Raw genomic sequence first — 12,872 nt, 5'->3', positions numbered from 1 at the left:
GAAATGTATGTTCATTGTTTATTATCAAGGCCGCCAGGTATTATAATAACTTTTAAGCTATGGTTCCACTATGGCGATCATCACTGAGCGAACAACACTGCTTGATTAGCTCTACATGTAAATAAATGGAACTGGTTTCTTTACAACATTCAGTGCGGGACAATTACTACATATATTTAATAGCAAAACATGCTGAATTTAGTTTGGGGGTAATTTCTTTGAATTAAATACTATTATAGTCACAATCATGCCATGGTATGAAAGAAAAATTTCACAACCTCGAGCGGGAATCAAACCTGCGACTTCCTGATCTCTGGTCAGGCGCTCTACCACTGAGCTATCGAGTTCGTCTCACGCCAAAGGCTCGGAATTATCCTTTCATACTGGCGACTCTGTTATAGAGTACTGTCCATAGAGTCTGATCTTAGTCAGCACTGCTTATGGCTGGAAAGAAACTTTACAAATGTAATCTTCATCTTACGATGTTTGGGTGACGTATATACGTCCGTTGATGTGACATATTAATGAATTAAATACTATTATAGTCACAATCATGCCATGGTATGAAAGAAAAATTTCACAACCTCGAGCCATACCATGGCATGATTGTGACTATAATAGTATTTAATTCATCAATATGTCACATCAACGGACGTATATACGTCACCCAAACATCGTAAGATGTAATTTCTTTAATACGATTTTTCCAATTTAACACATTATCGATTTTTAAGCCAAGAAATTTGGTTGTTGTTGTTTCTAATAGGGACCTATTGTTAATTATTGCGCTTGAAATTTGCGAGGTTGAATTTGGACAGGATTTAAATTGAATTATGTTAGTTTTGTTACAATTTAATACCTACTAATTTATTGACTGAGAACCAGTCACATATTTTGAAGAGAATTTCCTCTGTTGAAGACTAAAATGTGTTGGAGTTATTGGCTGTAATTACTATATGTGTGAGTGTGAGTGTGAGTGTGTCTGTGTATGTATGTATGTATGTATGTATGTATGTATGTATGTATGTATGTATGTATGTAGAGGTGACGCAAGAAGAGCTTGCCACGGAAATCTGCGCGAACTTTCGGAAATGTTCGGGTGCACTCGACCTCGCTTCGATTCGATTGGCAGTTCTCAGTTGTCTGCTGGCTTGATGTTTCGAGTGAGATTTATCACAGCGCATGTAACGTAACTAAACCTTGTTGCGAGTAACTAGTAACATAACATTGTTGAAAATGCAGAAACACGAATTTTTTTACACATAAAATCACTGAATGAAATGACAAAGAAGTTATAAGAAATATGTAATCGTGTAATAATTGACATTTGACGTAATAAAACACTAATACTATGTGATTTTACTAAAATGTTCCGATAACTAGGGTACTATGGTCGGTTTATTTTAATCTGTATATACTCCTTATGTTACGAGCGGAGCCTGTTTCTTTTTTCATAAATTTATAAACGTTATAAATAATTCCCTAGTTTGACTGTGTTAACGTTTTATTAGCACTTCCTAATTTAGAGCGAAACAGGGGCATTGTTAAGTACATGGAATGTTATACAGAACTCTATTATTTAACAAACACACTTTGAACTACATAAAACTACCGGTACTGATATCAGGGATAAAACGCAGAAAATGTAACGGACATGCTGGCTTCTACCTGCTTTGTACAATACACTCCATGAACCGAACAGCGCAAGACCGCACTTTCGAATGCGCCCTGTAATCAGCATTAGGTGATTCATAGCAGCCCTGTAACGAGCATTGCGACATGAGGACCGAATGTCATTCTCTGCGCATCAGTCAAATGGGCAAGCTATCTTTGCGCTTCCTCTGTGTGTGTGTGTGTGTGTGTGTGTGTGTGTGTGCGCGCGCGTGCGTGCGTGTGTATGTATATATACATGTATATATATATATAATATACATATGCTTAAAGTGAAGAAGAAATGTGCAACATTTGCACATGGTGAATATGATAGAACATCTGACACATTCCTGTGGATGGAAACATGCTTCAAGCGCACAAAAATCACTTTTTAAGTAAATGTATCATTTCAGGAGTCTGTTTTTTACTATCTCAAAATCATTCTCTTAGCACCTAAAACTATCTGTATCTATTTATGACAACTATTTTAAATTCTACTGTATATATGGTTATTCATTTCTGATTGACCTTGTCTGGGGTGGGCCATTTGGACTCCAGCTCATCTTTATAAAGAGATCGTTTCAGGATCCAGCCAAGTCCTGGCATGGTTTCCACTCGATACAGCAAACTGGGATCATCGCTCGTATGTTCATAGCCTTGATCGTTCCATGCTGAAATGCAGTATATTGTTTCGTCCTCCTCCAGCAAGCGAAGAGTTTGACTGAAGTAGCTAAAACAAATCATAAGCCAATGCATTCACACGGTAGAACTTTTTAGCAAATTAACAACATTTACAGCCTCAATGTATAAAGATGGACTTTGTTTACACATTTCACAGCTTCCTATTCACAATTATTATTATGTAACCTACCTTCGTTCGTTTTCAACTTTTTTTTTTTACGATTAATTTTTGCTTCTTTCTCACAAGGGAACATTCCCACTTGGGGATCACATTCTTGAGAACTGTGTCGTATAACATTAATCCTTGTATGATGAACTCGTATGTAGAATACTATCTGCTAATGGCCAACACAAGTCATACGGAGGGTAGTATCTTGTGCCGCCAATCTTCAGCAGCTGTCCAATTGTTAATATGTTGTTTTCTACTGCCAGGTGTTTGACAATAAAGTCATTTGACCTCTTGCACTTCAATATTTTTCAAAGATATTGTCATGGTCAGCCTCTAAAGCACAGATTTTGAAGTGTTCCGAATTTATTTCTTAGTTTGAGTTGCAAAACGGGCAATTAGGGGGTTGATATATTCCAATTCTATGCAGGTATTTGCCCAAACAGTCATGGCCTTTGCCAATCTAAATGCAGCTACAGATGATTTGGGTGGTAAATCGGGAATTAACTGTGGATTATGATGCAGAGAGTTCCATTTTTTCCCTTGAGATTGTGTTATCAATATAAATAGAAATAGAAGGTAACGGAGTTGCGAGGTTGGAAATGTGCAAGTAACAACAATAAAGAAAAGCAAAAGGGGTTTACCTGAATTAACTCTGTGGTATAATCAGTGGTGAAAATAATCTACTTTTGGTAGATTCATGGCCAGCACAAAAAAAATAAATAAATAAATAAATAAAAAAATAAATAAATAAAATAAAATAAAAATCGTGCTAGAAAAACTCTTACTCTGAAATTCATCCCTCCTGAAACTACTGGTAGACTTCAGTCATTACATGTTTATTTTTTTCGACATATAAGACATATTTTCACTTTATTTATGGCTATGCCATTATGGATAGTTCTTTTAAAGGAAACTGTCTCATCACCTTCTTCATATTCAGTCCACAATGTAGCCTATCATCTTCAACCACTTCAAGTCGCCAAGGTACAAAAGCATGATTGAAAATATTTTCTACAAATCAGGATTACACACTTGATCCTCTAAGTTGGTTTTAAACCCCAAGCATTTTGCTTTTGATGTAAGTGGAATCAACATTTGTGATATCTGTAAACAATCATTTTTCATTCGATGCTCTTGGTGTCAAAATAAATTTATTGAACATTTTATACATTCTCTGGGTGATCACTTCACCAAATGTACTGGTAATAATTACATTCCATAAAGATGATTACATCACCGGATTAGAGCAAAGATAGAAATTCTGAGATGTGACTGTATGTATTTATTTCTCAAACTGTATCTGCCATTAGCAGCTAATATTCTTCATATCATCTAGGCATCAAACATCACTTCTGCTGGTATCATTGGCTTCTTGCAACTGCGACCCCCCAAGTGGAAGGTTCCCTTGTTAGTCTACATTTACCAAATAAGATTACCCATTATCTTCAGTGTTATTTATCATATATAATCTGTATCAAGGGAAAAGAGAATAGCAAAAGCAATCACACTCCTCTGAATTCAGTACTTTTTGCAAGGCGATCAAATTGTAGCAATTTGTGTTAGGTGAATCAAGTACCTATGCAATTCATTATTTTCCTAGAAAAAGATAGTTTCTCTATGTCTGTCTCTCAATCTCCTGCTCTCTCTTTCTCTCCCTGTCTCCTCATCTCTCTACTAAGCATAGACAAGATGAAATTCATTGCTGCACACAGGTACTCCAATTGTAAAATTTTGAATTTATAATGCTTAAGAAAGATATTATATTTGATTTATATATAGATTCTATGAGATTCCTCACTAACATTAACAGCATCAAAATGACAATAGAAGAAAAAGCATTGATTCAATATGAAAAACTTATCAGATTACCAGCAAACAATTGGCATTCATACAGTCCTCTCTGTAGATTAAAAACTCAAAGTTTCATATCCATGGTTCAAGAATTAAAACAGAAAATCAACATCCCGAATTTAAAAGAAAACTTACAAATTAAACCAAACCCTTTAATTCTATTAAATATAGAGTATAATCTAAATCTAACAAAAGAAATACTGAAATCAGAAGTAAACACTGAAATAATGAAACAACTGTCTTTAGAAACAATATTAGGTACCCTCCACAAAACTGGCTTCATGTATACACTGACGGATCCTTGATCTCCAAGGAACAAGGTGCCAGTGCAGGTGTTACGTGCTGTCTCTTCTCACTTTATAGATCTCTTGGATATGGAACAACAAGTTTTTATGGAGAAATCATTGCAATAAGTGAAAGCCTCAAGAATCTTCTATGCCACATCAATAAATTTAAAACTGCAGTTATATTGTCAGATTCCAAAGCAGCTATTCTATCAATAGTCTCTAGACACACACCTTCATCTCAAACAGCAGAAATAACTAAAATGCTCTCTCAATTAATAAGACTCAATAAAAGAATTGTATTCCAATGGATACCATCCCATTGTGGAATCTTCAGAAACGAGAATGCAGATGCTTTAGCAAAGAAGGGTAGCACTGCTACTTACAGATCTGCTACTAAATCTACATATTACTCTGTGAGAAGATTTATTAAATCTACATACTTAGACTTCAACAAACAAAATTTGATAACACAATCTCAAGGGAAAAAATGGAACTCTCTGCATCATAATCCACAGTTAATTCCCGATTTACCACGCAAAACATCTGTAGCTGCATTTAAATTGGTAACAGATCATGCCTGTTTGGGCAAACACCTGCATAGAATTGGAATATATCAGTCCCCTAAATGCCCACTGTGCAACCTAAACCAAGAAATAGACTCGGAACACCTCAAAATCTGTGCTTCAGTGGCTGACCATGACAATATCTTTGAAAAATATTGGAGTGGAAGAAATCAAATGACTTTATTGTCAAATGCCTGGCATTAGAAAACAACAACAACATTTAATTTATTCCAAACTGGTATTCTTTATCACACCTTTAATTGAAAATGCTATAAATTTTAACATAGTTTTCATTGCTAACCTCGTTCTATGAACTTATTAGTGTTTAGGTTCTTAGTGCTGTTATAATCTGCCTGTAATTATGCTACATATTCTATTCTAAACCGTATAACAGCTATGTCATCGAAAAGGTCTTACCTGAAGAAGTCTGGTGACACATCCAAGTCTTCCTCTACAATGATAGCATATTTGGCAGTCGGAAATATGTTGAAAGTTGCAGTCAGAGAAGCCTTATAGTGCTGCGATATCCTAGCGTTCTTTACACCAATTGGTGTATGCTGGATTCCTCTAAGTCCAAAGAGCTTGGTAACTTCGAGTGGTTCCTCAAAGTAGCCGTCAATAAACACTGTTATCATTTCAGGATTGGCTCCATGTGCTGAGAGTAGAGATCGAAGCATCCTAGAGGAGGAAGACAATGTAACTGTCAAATAAAGTAGGCCTATGTTAATACAAATAGAAACGATAATGTGATCATTTTATGAGCTCAAATGCTCTTTACCCTATTTATCATGAAATCGATCAATTTAGTTATTAAATCTCTTTTAGCATAAATGTTGCATCTTTACCATTAACAAATAGATAGACACCAGGCATGATGTGGAATTGGTATGAAGCCGAGACTACACCTATGACAACAAAAATCATCACCTTCTCTACTTTGCACCTCCAATCTCCTCTATTTCATGACCTGACTTTCAATCCTCTTTCATCATAAGAAGATCTACTTCTACACATTCTATCCATCTCTTCTTCTCAGCAGACCTTTTCTTCGTCTTGAGTGAAGTGGCATCCTACTCTTTTCCATTCGTACAAGATACCTAGATTTAATAATCTGAAATACCCCGGCCTTGTATTATATCATCCAATTCCTAGTTGTTACGTAGATTCCACAGCTGTTCACAAACACTGACAGGTCTAAAAACATCTTCTCGTTCAATGGGCCCGAGAGCTTTCTTATTGATTATAATAGACGAATATTATCCATATTAAATACTTCGGAGTAAATGTAATTGGGACGCCTATGAAATATAGTAATATTCAGGGTGCGAATTAATGGGAGGGGATGGGAGGGATTTCCCCCCTGGTGGAAAGTTATCACCCCTCTCATAAATTCATATTAACATCCCTGCCAGGGATAACTTCTATCCCTCTCACAAAATATAATTGTTTTAATACGAGTATATGTACTTTCTAAAGTATAAAGTAAGCAAAGAAAATAATTTTGATGTATTATCATCACTGGAAAGCTGACAACAATCATAAACTTAGAAATTACACATCTATTATGATCAAGATGCAAGATAAGCAACTCAGTGCGATCAAGCGTTGAGCTGTATTGAATGAGAATAATAATAATTTTATGTACCGGTATGGTATTCTCTATCTAAGATTCTATCCCTCTCCTCATCGGAAATCTTAATTCGCACCCTGGTAATATTACTCAAAAAATAACGTCTGTTCATTTGTAGGCCTTGGGATAAAATTTCACACAATGATAATTAATAGAAATATATTCTAGGAAGTTCCTTCTTCTTCAAGTTTTATAAATTTTTCGTTTTCTTTTTTTATCTTGAATAGTGGTACTGATATGGTGCATTGAGAAATTCTGGTATTAGCCCTTTTCTAGTGATAACTTACGTACCTGTATAAGTAGTGAGGCCTGTTGCTCGCTATGATGGCGACTGGCACGTCATGAACCTGATTATTCAGTACCTGAAGACAAAAGCATAACTGAATAACCAAATGAAGTAAAAGATTGATGAATGTGTACAGAAATGACTCTGAACTTAAACAAAAGAGAATAAAAATAAAACGCTAAGGGAAGGAGAAGAGAAAGAAGAAATAGAATAGAGAAGAACGAAAGAGGAGAGGAGAGGAGAGGAGAGGAGAGGAGAGGAGAGGAGAGGAGAGGAGAGGAGAGGAGAGGAGAGGAGAGGAGAGGAGAAGGAAATTGAAGGGAAGAGAAAAAAGGAAGAGGCATTTAAACTACAGAAACGAATAAGTCAGTCAGATAATTGATAAGGCAGTAGTGGAAAAATATTGGAGTAAAAGTGAAGTAAATCCAGTTACGTGAATTAAATCTGTTCTATAGCTACTTTACTTTTCAAAAGTCTCACATCAGCTGAGAATTACATTTCGGTCCCTTTATTAGGAAGTTCTCAGTCAACTGCACTATGTATGGCTGCATGTGTGACTATTGGGAGTGAAGGAGATTTATTACTTCCCCCTCCCCCCACCGATATGAAGTCATGAAGTGAGGGGAAAAAATTTCTGGTCAAATTTTATTTTTTCATGGACGGTTTTTTGAAGTTTGTAGATAATTTTTGTTACATTATTTTACTGAATAACCAGGGACAATAATTTTATTGATGCAATGGGGTATACAGAATTTTGTCAGGGAGGAGGGGGGAGTTCATTATTAAATTGTTTACAATTTACATTATCAGTACCCATTTTAAATGTTGTGTATTATTATTATTATTATTATTATTATTATTATTAACATATCAACTGTCAAATGCACAAAACGTTAAACGAACATTTCACAATAAAGTCAGAACTCAAACACACGAAAGGGTGAATACCACTCTTAAAATGAGTTTGAAATCGACAATGCACAATATTTAACATCTGCATTGCAGAACTACCAAAACAACCTTTTCAATATGTTTCACAACAAGTTAAATTTCATACTGTGTCGACTTCATTTTATTACAAGGTTGGTACTAGGCGGTAGATCTCTCTATAATAAAGATAGCATTGTTATAATTTGAACGTGCCACAGCACCAGACACAGAGATTATATTGAAGGAAGAGTAGGAGAACTATCTATGCCTTAGTCAATGTAGATTTTGTTACTCTAACAGTGAAAAATTAGAGAAGGGAAAACGATTATGGTTAAAAAAATATTCAAATCTAAATGTGTATTTTCTTTAAGTTCAAGGGGGGAGAGGTTCAAACCAGTAACCCCTCCCTTACGTACGTCACTGCTATGATGTTTTACCTAGGATTGTAGAATAATTCAATATATAACAATTAATACAATACGATAGTGTAGTAACTTGAGAAAAAAGAACCAACAACACTGCATTAAATTGAAATGTGTACGACTGCAATGACTGTCGTCTTGTTCGATGTTCACAGCCCTAAATTTACCTTCTTGTTAATTTCATTCTTATGTTCGGCTACGTTTACGACAATTTTCCAAAAGTAGTCACGTTTCAAGATTTTTTTATTTGAATAATTGAAAGTTATTAATCGACTTTAAGAGTACTGGTATCTAGTTAATAAAACTGTTTTTCACTGAAGTCGGGTGCCTATGTGCGTGCGTTTTGTTTTGATATCTAACTCTTTAGGAATTGTGGATTTATTTACATTACAAAAGGTTTCAATGTTGACATTTCTAAATTTGCTTTCAAGTACCTTCAAGTACCGAAATTCGTATGCGTTCGAGTTGTTGCCACACTTCAATGGTTTCTTGTACATTTTTTCGTGTTAATTTCCATGAATTTCGTTAGTAAGTTTAAATTACATTCATTTTTGCAATAACACTGATAAAATTTACAGACATCATAGGCGGAGAGAGAACATTCTCCTTGGGGAGGGGGGCAAGCAAAACCATAAATACCGACATAACGAGATTATGGGAACATCATTTATCTCCTTCCCCCATTATAACTTGACCTTGGTATAGTATATCGAAATATCATTTAATAAAGGTATTGTAAAATAAAGTAAAATTGTAACAAAATATACAGACAATTTTACTTTTTTTTTCCTCTTGTACAGAGGAGGGACACGAAGGCTTGCACTGCAGCCTGAGGCTTATTGTGCTTACCACTACTATTCTGTAAATGATTGGGTAGCCAAACAGCATGCCGCACCGTGAACTTAATCCAGACTTTTGTATGGATGATAATATGTGAATTAATGATGGCGAAATGAGTCCGAGATCCAACACCGAAAATTACTCAGCAATTCTGCTTCAATTGGTTGAGGAAAAACTCCGGTAAAACCCCAGGTAACTTGCCCCAACCAGGATTTGAACATGGGCCCGCTCGTTTCATGGCCAGACGTGCTAACCATTACTCCACAGTGGTGGACCAATTTGACATATACTTCAATCTGTTTATTTAAAAGCAAGATATCATATGACATGTAAAGTCTAATTATTTTATTTAATCTGTCTTTAAGTTTACACATTATACTGGGATCACTTTTCTTTTTTCTACATTGTTGTGCAGTATGTTATTCATATTTCTTCAAGTGATTGCTTGAACACTGCAGAGTTCTAACACATCAGTACAGGTTGTTACAAAAACATTATAGTACTTCTATAGAAATTCTTATACATTCAGAAATTTAAATTAAATATTATAGTCCAGATACATGCTCTGACGTCAATTTAAGCACAGAAACTTAATCATAAACAAAAGCAAGAAAAATATTTTGAATTCAATATTTTCTAACATTAATGGGGGGGGGGGGAAGAGTTCGGCAAGTTTGGGGGGGGGGGGTAGTGCGCCCTATGCCTCCCCATAACTCCGCCTATGACAGACATACAGAAACTATTGTCATGGATTAAGATGCAATTTGGAAGAAAGGCCTTTTATGTTTAATGGTGGTTGGTGCTGTGTAACAACTTTTTCATGTTGTAACAGGATCTACAGCACATCAGGATGAACAGAGTAGAAGTGGTGTAAGTCAAAATTGGGTAATGAGGTTCAAAGTAAAAATTCTGTAAAATATAGCGCAAAGTAGCAATTAATATGTTCTTCTTGCTATCCACTAACTACTAATAGTTTAAACAAATTGAATATTAATTGCTACTTTGCGCTGTATTTTACAGTGTTTACTTTAACCCTCATTACCCATTTTTGACTAACACCACTTCTGCTCTGAACGGCTCAAATGTACTAATAAGTTTCATTCACTCTACAAAACTAGAATATAAATTAGACTGTTTATAAAGCCACTATGTAGAAATTATTCTGATATTCGTTATGCGATCATTGATAACAGCTATCCGAACTTACTGGTTCAGGGTTGAATATAAGTGGTGCAGGGTCAGTGCAGCTGCACACACTTCCATAGCCCTCGATATGGTTGCAGAACTCTCTTCTGCGTCGATTTTCTTCTGTATCTGCCCAGTCACACTCACTATCTACAAAACCATATCAATCATTATTTAGCTAAATTCACAATAAAGTTATTCTTTACTTATCCACAATATAAAAAAAGGCAAAAGGCAATTAGAATAGCCAGCCTTGAGTAAGTACCTTCAAAATTTTTAACCTTTCTCAACATCTACTCCAAGTAGGTACTGTATCATCTGGTTCATTTTAACCTCTTTCAAATAAGAATATGAAACAATTGAAAAGTAGAGGTACTCTTTGGTCATGTATGGTGCAAGGCTAGGGAAGTGTGACTACGCAAATGTGAAATATGCGAAAAAAATGCGACCTAAACGCCACTATGGTGAGGTTGAGAATCGGACACATTATCTTCATGAAATTATTTTATTATACAGGACTATTCATAAATCCGTGAAACATTTAAGAAATTCATAACTACTAAACTACACAACGAATAACAAATTACTTTGCACTAGAATAAAGAAAAACTCTGAAAGTTTTGTTACATACTTCACAGATGCTCAATGTGTACACCTTTTCTAATACAGTATACATCCATGCGGTAATCGATATAGCCCCATACACATTCCAGCATATCACAGTTGACCAGCGCCACGGCAGCTGTGATCCGGTGGCGAAGTTCCTGGAGATCAGTGGTGAGCAGAGGCACATAGACAATATCCTTCACAAACTCTCACAAGAAGAAGTCACACGGAGCTAAATCCGGTGATCGTGGTGGCCACTTCATTAACGTCATCTTCTCGTCCTGTGCGTCCGATTCATCTCTGTGGCAAATTTTTATTAAGATACTCTCGCATGTTGTTGTGATAGTGACAGGGAGATCCATCTTCCTGAGAGATGTAATCATTGCTGTCTTCATTCAGCTGAGGCATGAGCCAGTTTTGTAATATGTCCAAGTAAATCATCCCAGGGATGGTGGGCTCTACAAAAAAAAAAAATTGCCCGTACACCTCTTCTTTCGAAATCACACAGAAGACATTCACCTTAGGTGAGTCTCGCGCATGCTCAATGACTGTGCGGGAAATTTTAGATCCCCCATATGCTCACATTGTGCCAATTCACTTTTCTGGAAAGATGAAAAGTTGCTTCGTCGTGATGTGTAAGTCAATGAAAGCGTCTACTTCAAATCTTTGACGAGGTCCTTGCATATTTCAACATACAAAACGATTGCTCACATTTAGTAAACGCCATTTTGACATTATTGATAACTACTGCCACCTAGTGATGAATCATGGCAACTAAAAGTGGGCTTTTCTTATTAAAAAGAAACTTGGAGAGTTTCTCTCTCTATCGGCATGTCAATTACCATGGTATGTTGCGTACTTTATTTGTTATTAAACTTTAAAATGTTTCACAGACTTATGACTAGCCCAGTACGTCTGATTATTTCACGACCCTCACTGTGAATATTCACATCCTCTATTGAAGCTATCACAATACTAACATGCGTAAATCATATGCAGAAGGAAGGAAATCTATACAGAATGTACACCATCAACCAACCCTGTGTTTATACTGTGTTGTTTTTAAACCAAACGACCAATTCCTTGAAGAATATTATAATGATAATGGTAATAGTAATGATAATAATAATGCGACGATGTTAATGTCGTGAAAGTAGACGGAATTTAATTTTGGCAATTTAATACTTACCTTCAACTGGCACCAGAGGAACCTCCGTGCGCAGTACTACAGGTGCCCCCCAGGTGTTGAATTCTGTACTCTTGCTGTACGACTCTCCAAACATCTTAGCACCTTTCTGCGTCACCATCGCCCACATGTCTCTCCAGCCGATCACTTGCGCTCGCTTTGATCCAAGTCGTTTGAGAAGGTCCCTTGCTGGTTGTTTCATTTGAAAGGTTCCTTCGTCCTGGAAAATGAACACATATTTTCTGATATTAAGTTCAATAAATTAAATAAATAACTACTTCATGAGTCCTAGGATTCAGAATATGGTGGAGATAACATCGAAACTAGTTAATCAGGTAAAATAACACCATAATTTAAAATGTTAACACAGCGAAGTCGTTATTTAATTTAAATAAACAGTTCATCAGTGATTTATATAAGAGTTAAAAGAGTGTGTTCAAGAATGAAGAATATGTTTTCTTATAGGAACATATAACACTGCCTTGATTTATCAAAGTTGTAGGTTTGTTAGTAAGCTATACATAGTGAATAAATTCATTGTGTTCTAACAACTAAAATATGTGTCGTAATATTAGAATAATTT

General features: G+C 35.7%; 1 protein-coding gene and 1 non-coding gene across 9 annotated transcripts in view; both read right to left on the bottom strand.

Annotated features, from left to right (window-relative positions):
• Positions 1-12,872, bottom strand: part of LOC138701645 (protein O-linked-mannose beta-1,2-N-acetylglucosaminyltransferase 1-like) — a 1,230,831-nt gene that overhangs the window by 13,766 nt on the left and 1,204,193 nt on the right. For all 8 annotated transcript variants that reach the window (XR_011332653.1, XM_069828753.1, XM_069828752.1 and 5 more), the window contains 5 exons: positions 12,293-12,509; positions 10,520-10,647; positions 7,126-7,196; positions 5,622-5,882; positions 2,182-2,383 (listed from right to left, as the gene is read on the bottom strand). Coding sequence is in view for 7 of the 8 variants with exons in the window: in XM_069828753.1 (XP_069684854.1) it covers positions 2,182-2,383; positions 5,622-5,882; positions 7,126-7,196; positions 10,520-10,647; positions 12,293-12,509 (879 nt within the window). In the remaining variant the exon portion in view is untranslated. The remainder of the gene's footprint in view (positions 1-2,181; positions 2,384-5,621; positions 5,883-7,125; positions 7,197-10,519; positions 10,648-12,292; positions 12,510-12,872) is intronic.
• Positions 275-347, bottom strand: TRNAS-AGA (transfer RNA serine (anticodon AGA)). The gene has a single exon. It is a non-coding gene; the product is annotated as a tRNA-Ser (tRNA).

Source organism: Periplaneta americana, chromosome 6, assembly GCF_040183065.1.
Source record: "Periplaneta americana isolate PAMFEO1 chromosome 6, P.americana_PAMFEO1_priV1, whole genome shotgun sequence".
In the NCBI taxonomy this organism is placed as follows: domain Eukaryota; kingdom Metazoa; phylum Arthropoda; class Insecta; order Blattodea; family Blattidae; genus Periplaneta; species Periplaneta americana.
The sequence above is the reverse complement of the archived record's forward strand: the minus strand, read 5'-3'. Positions and strand labels throughout refer to the sequence as shown.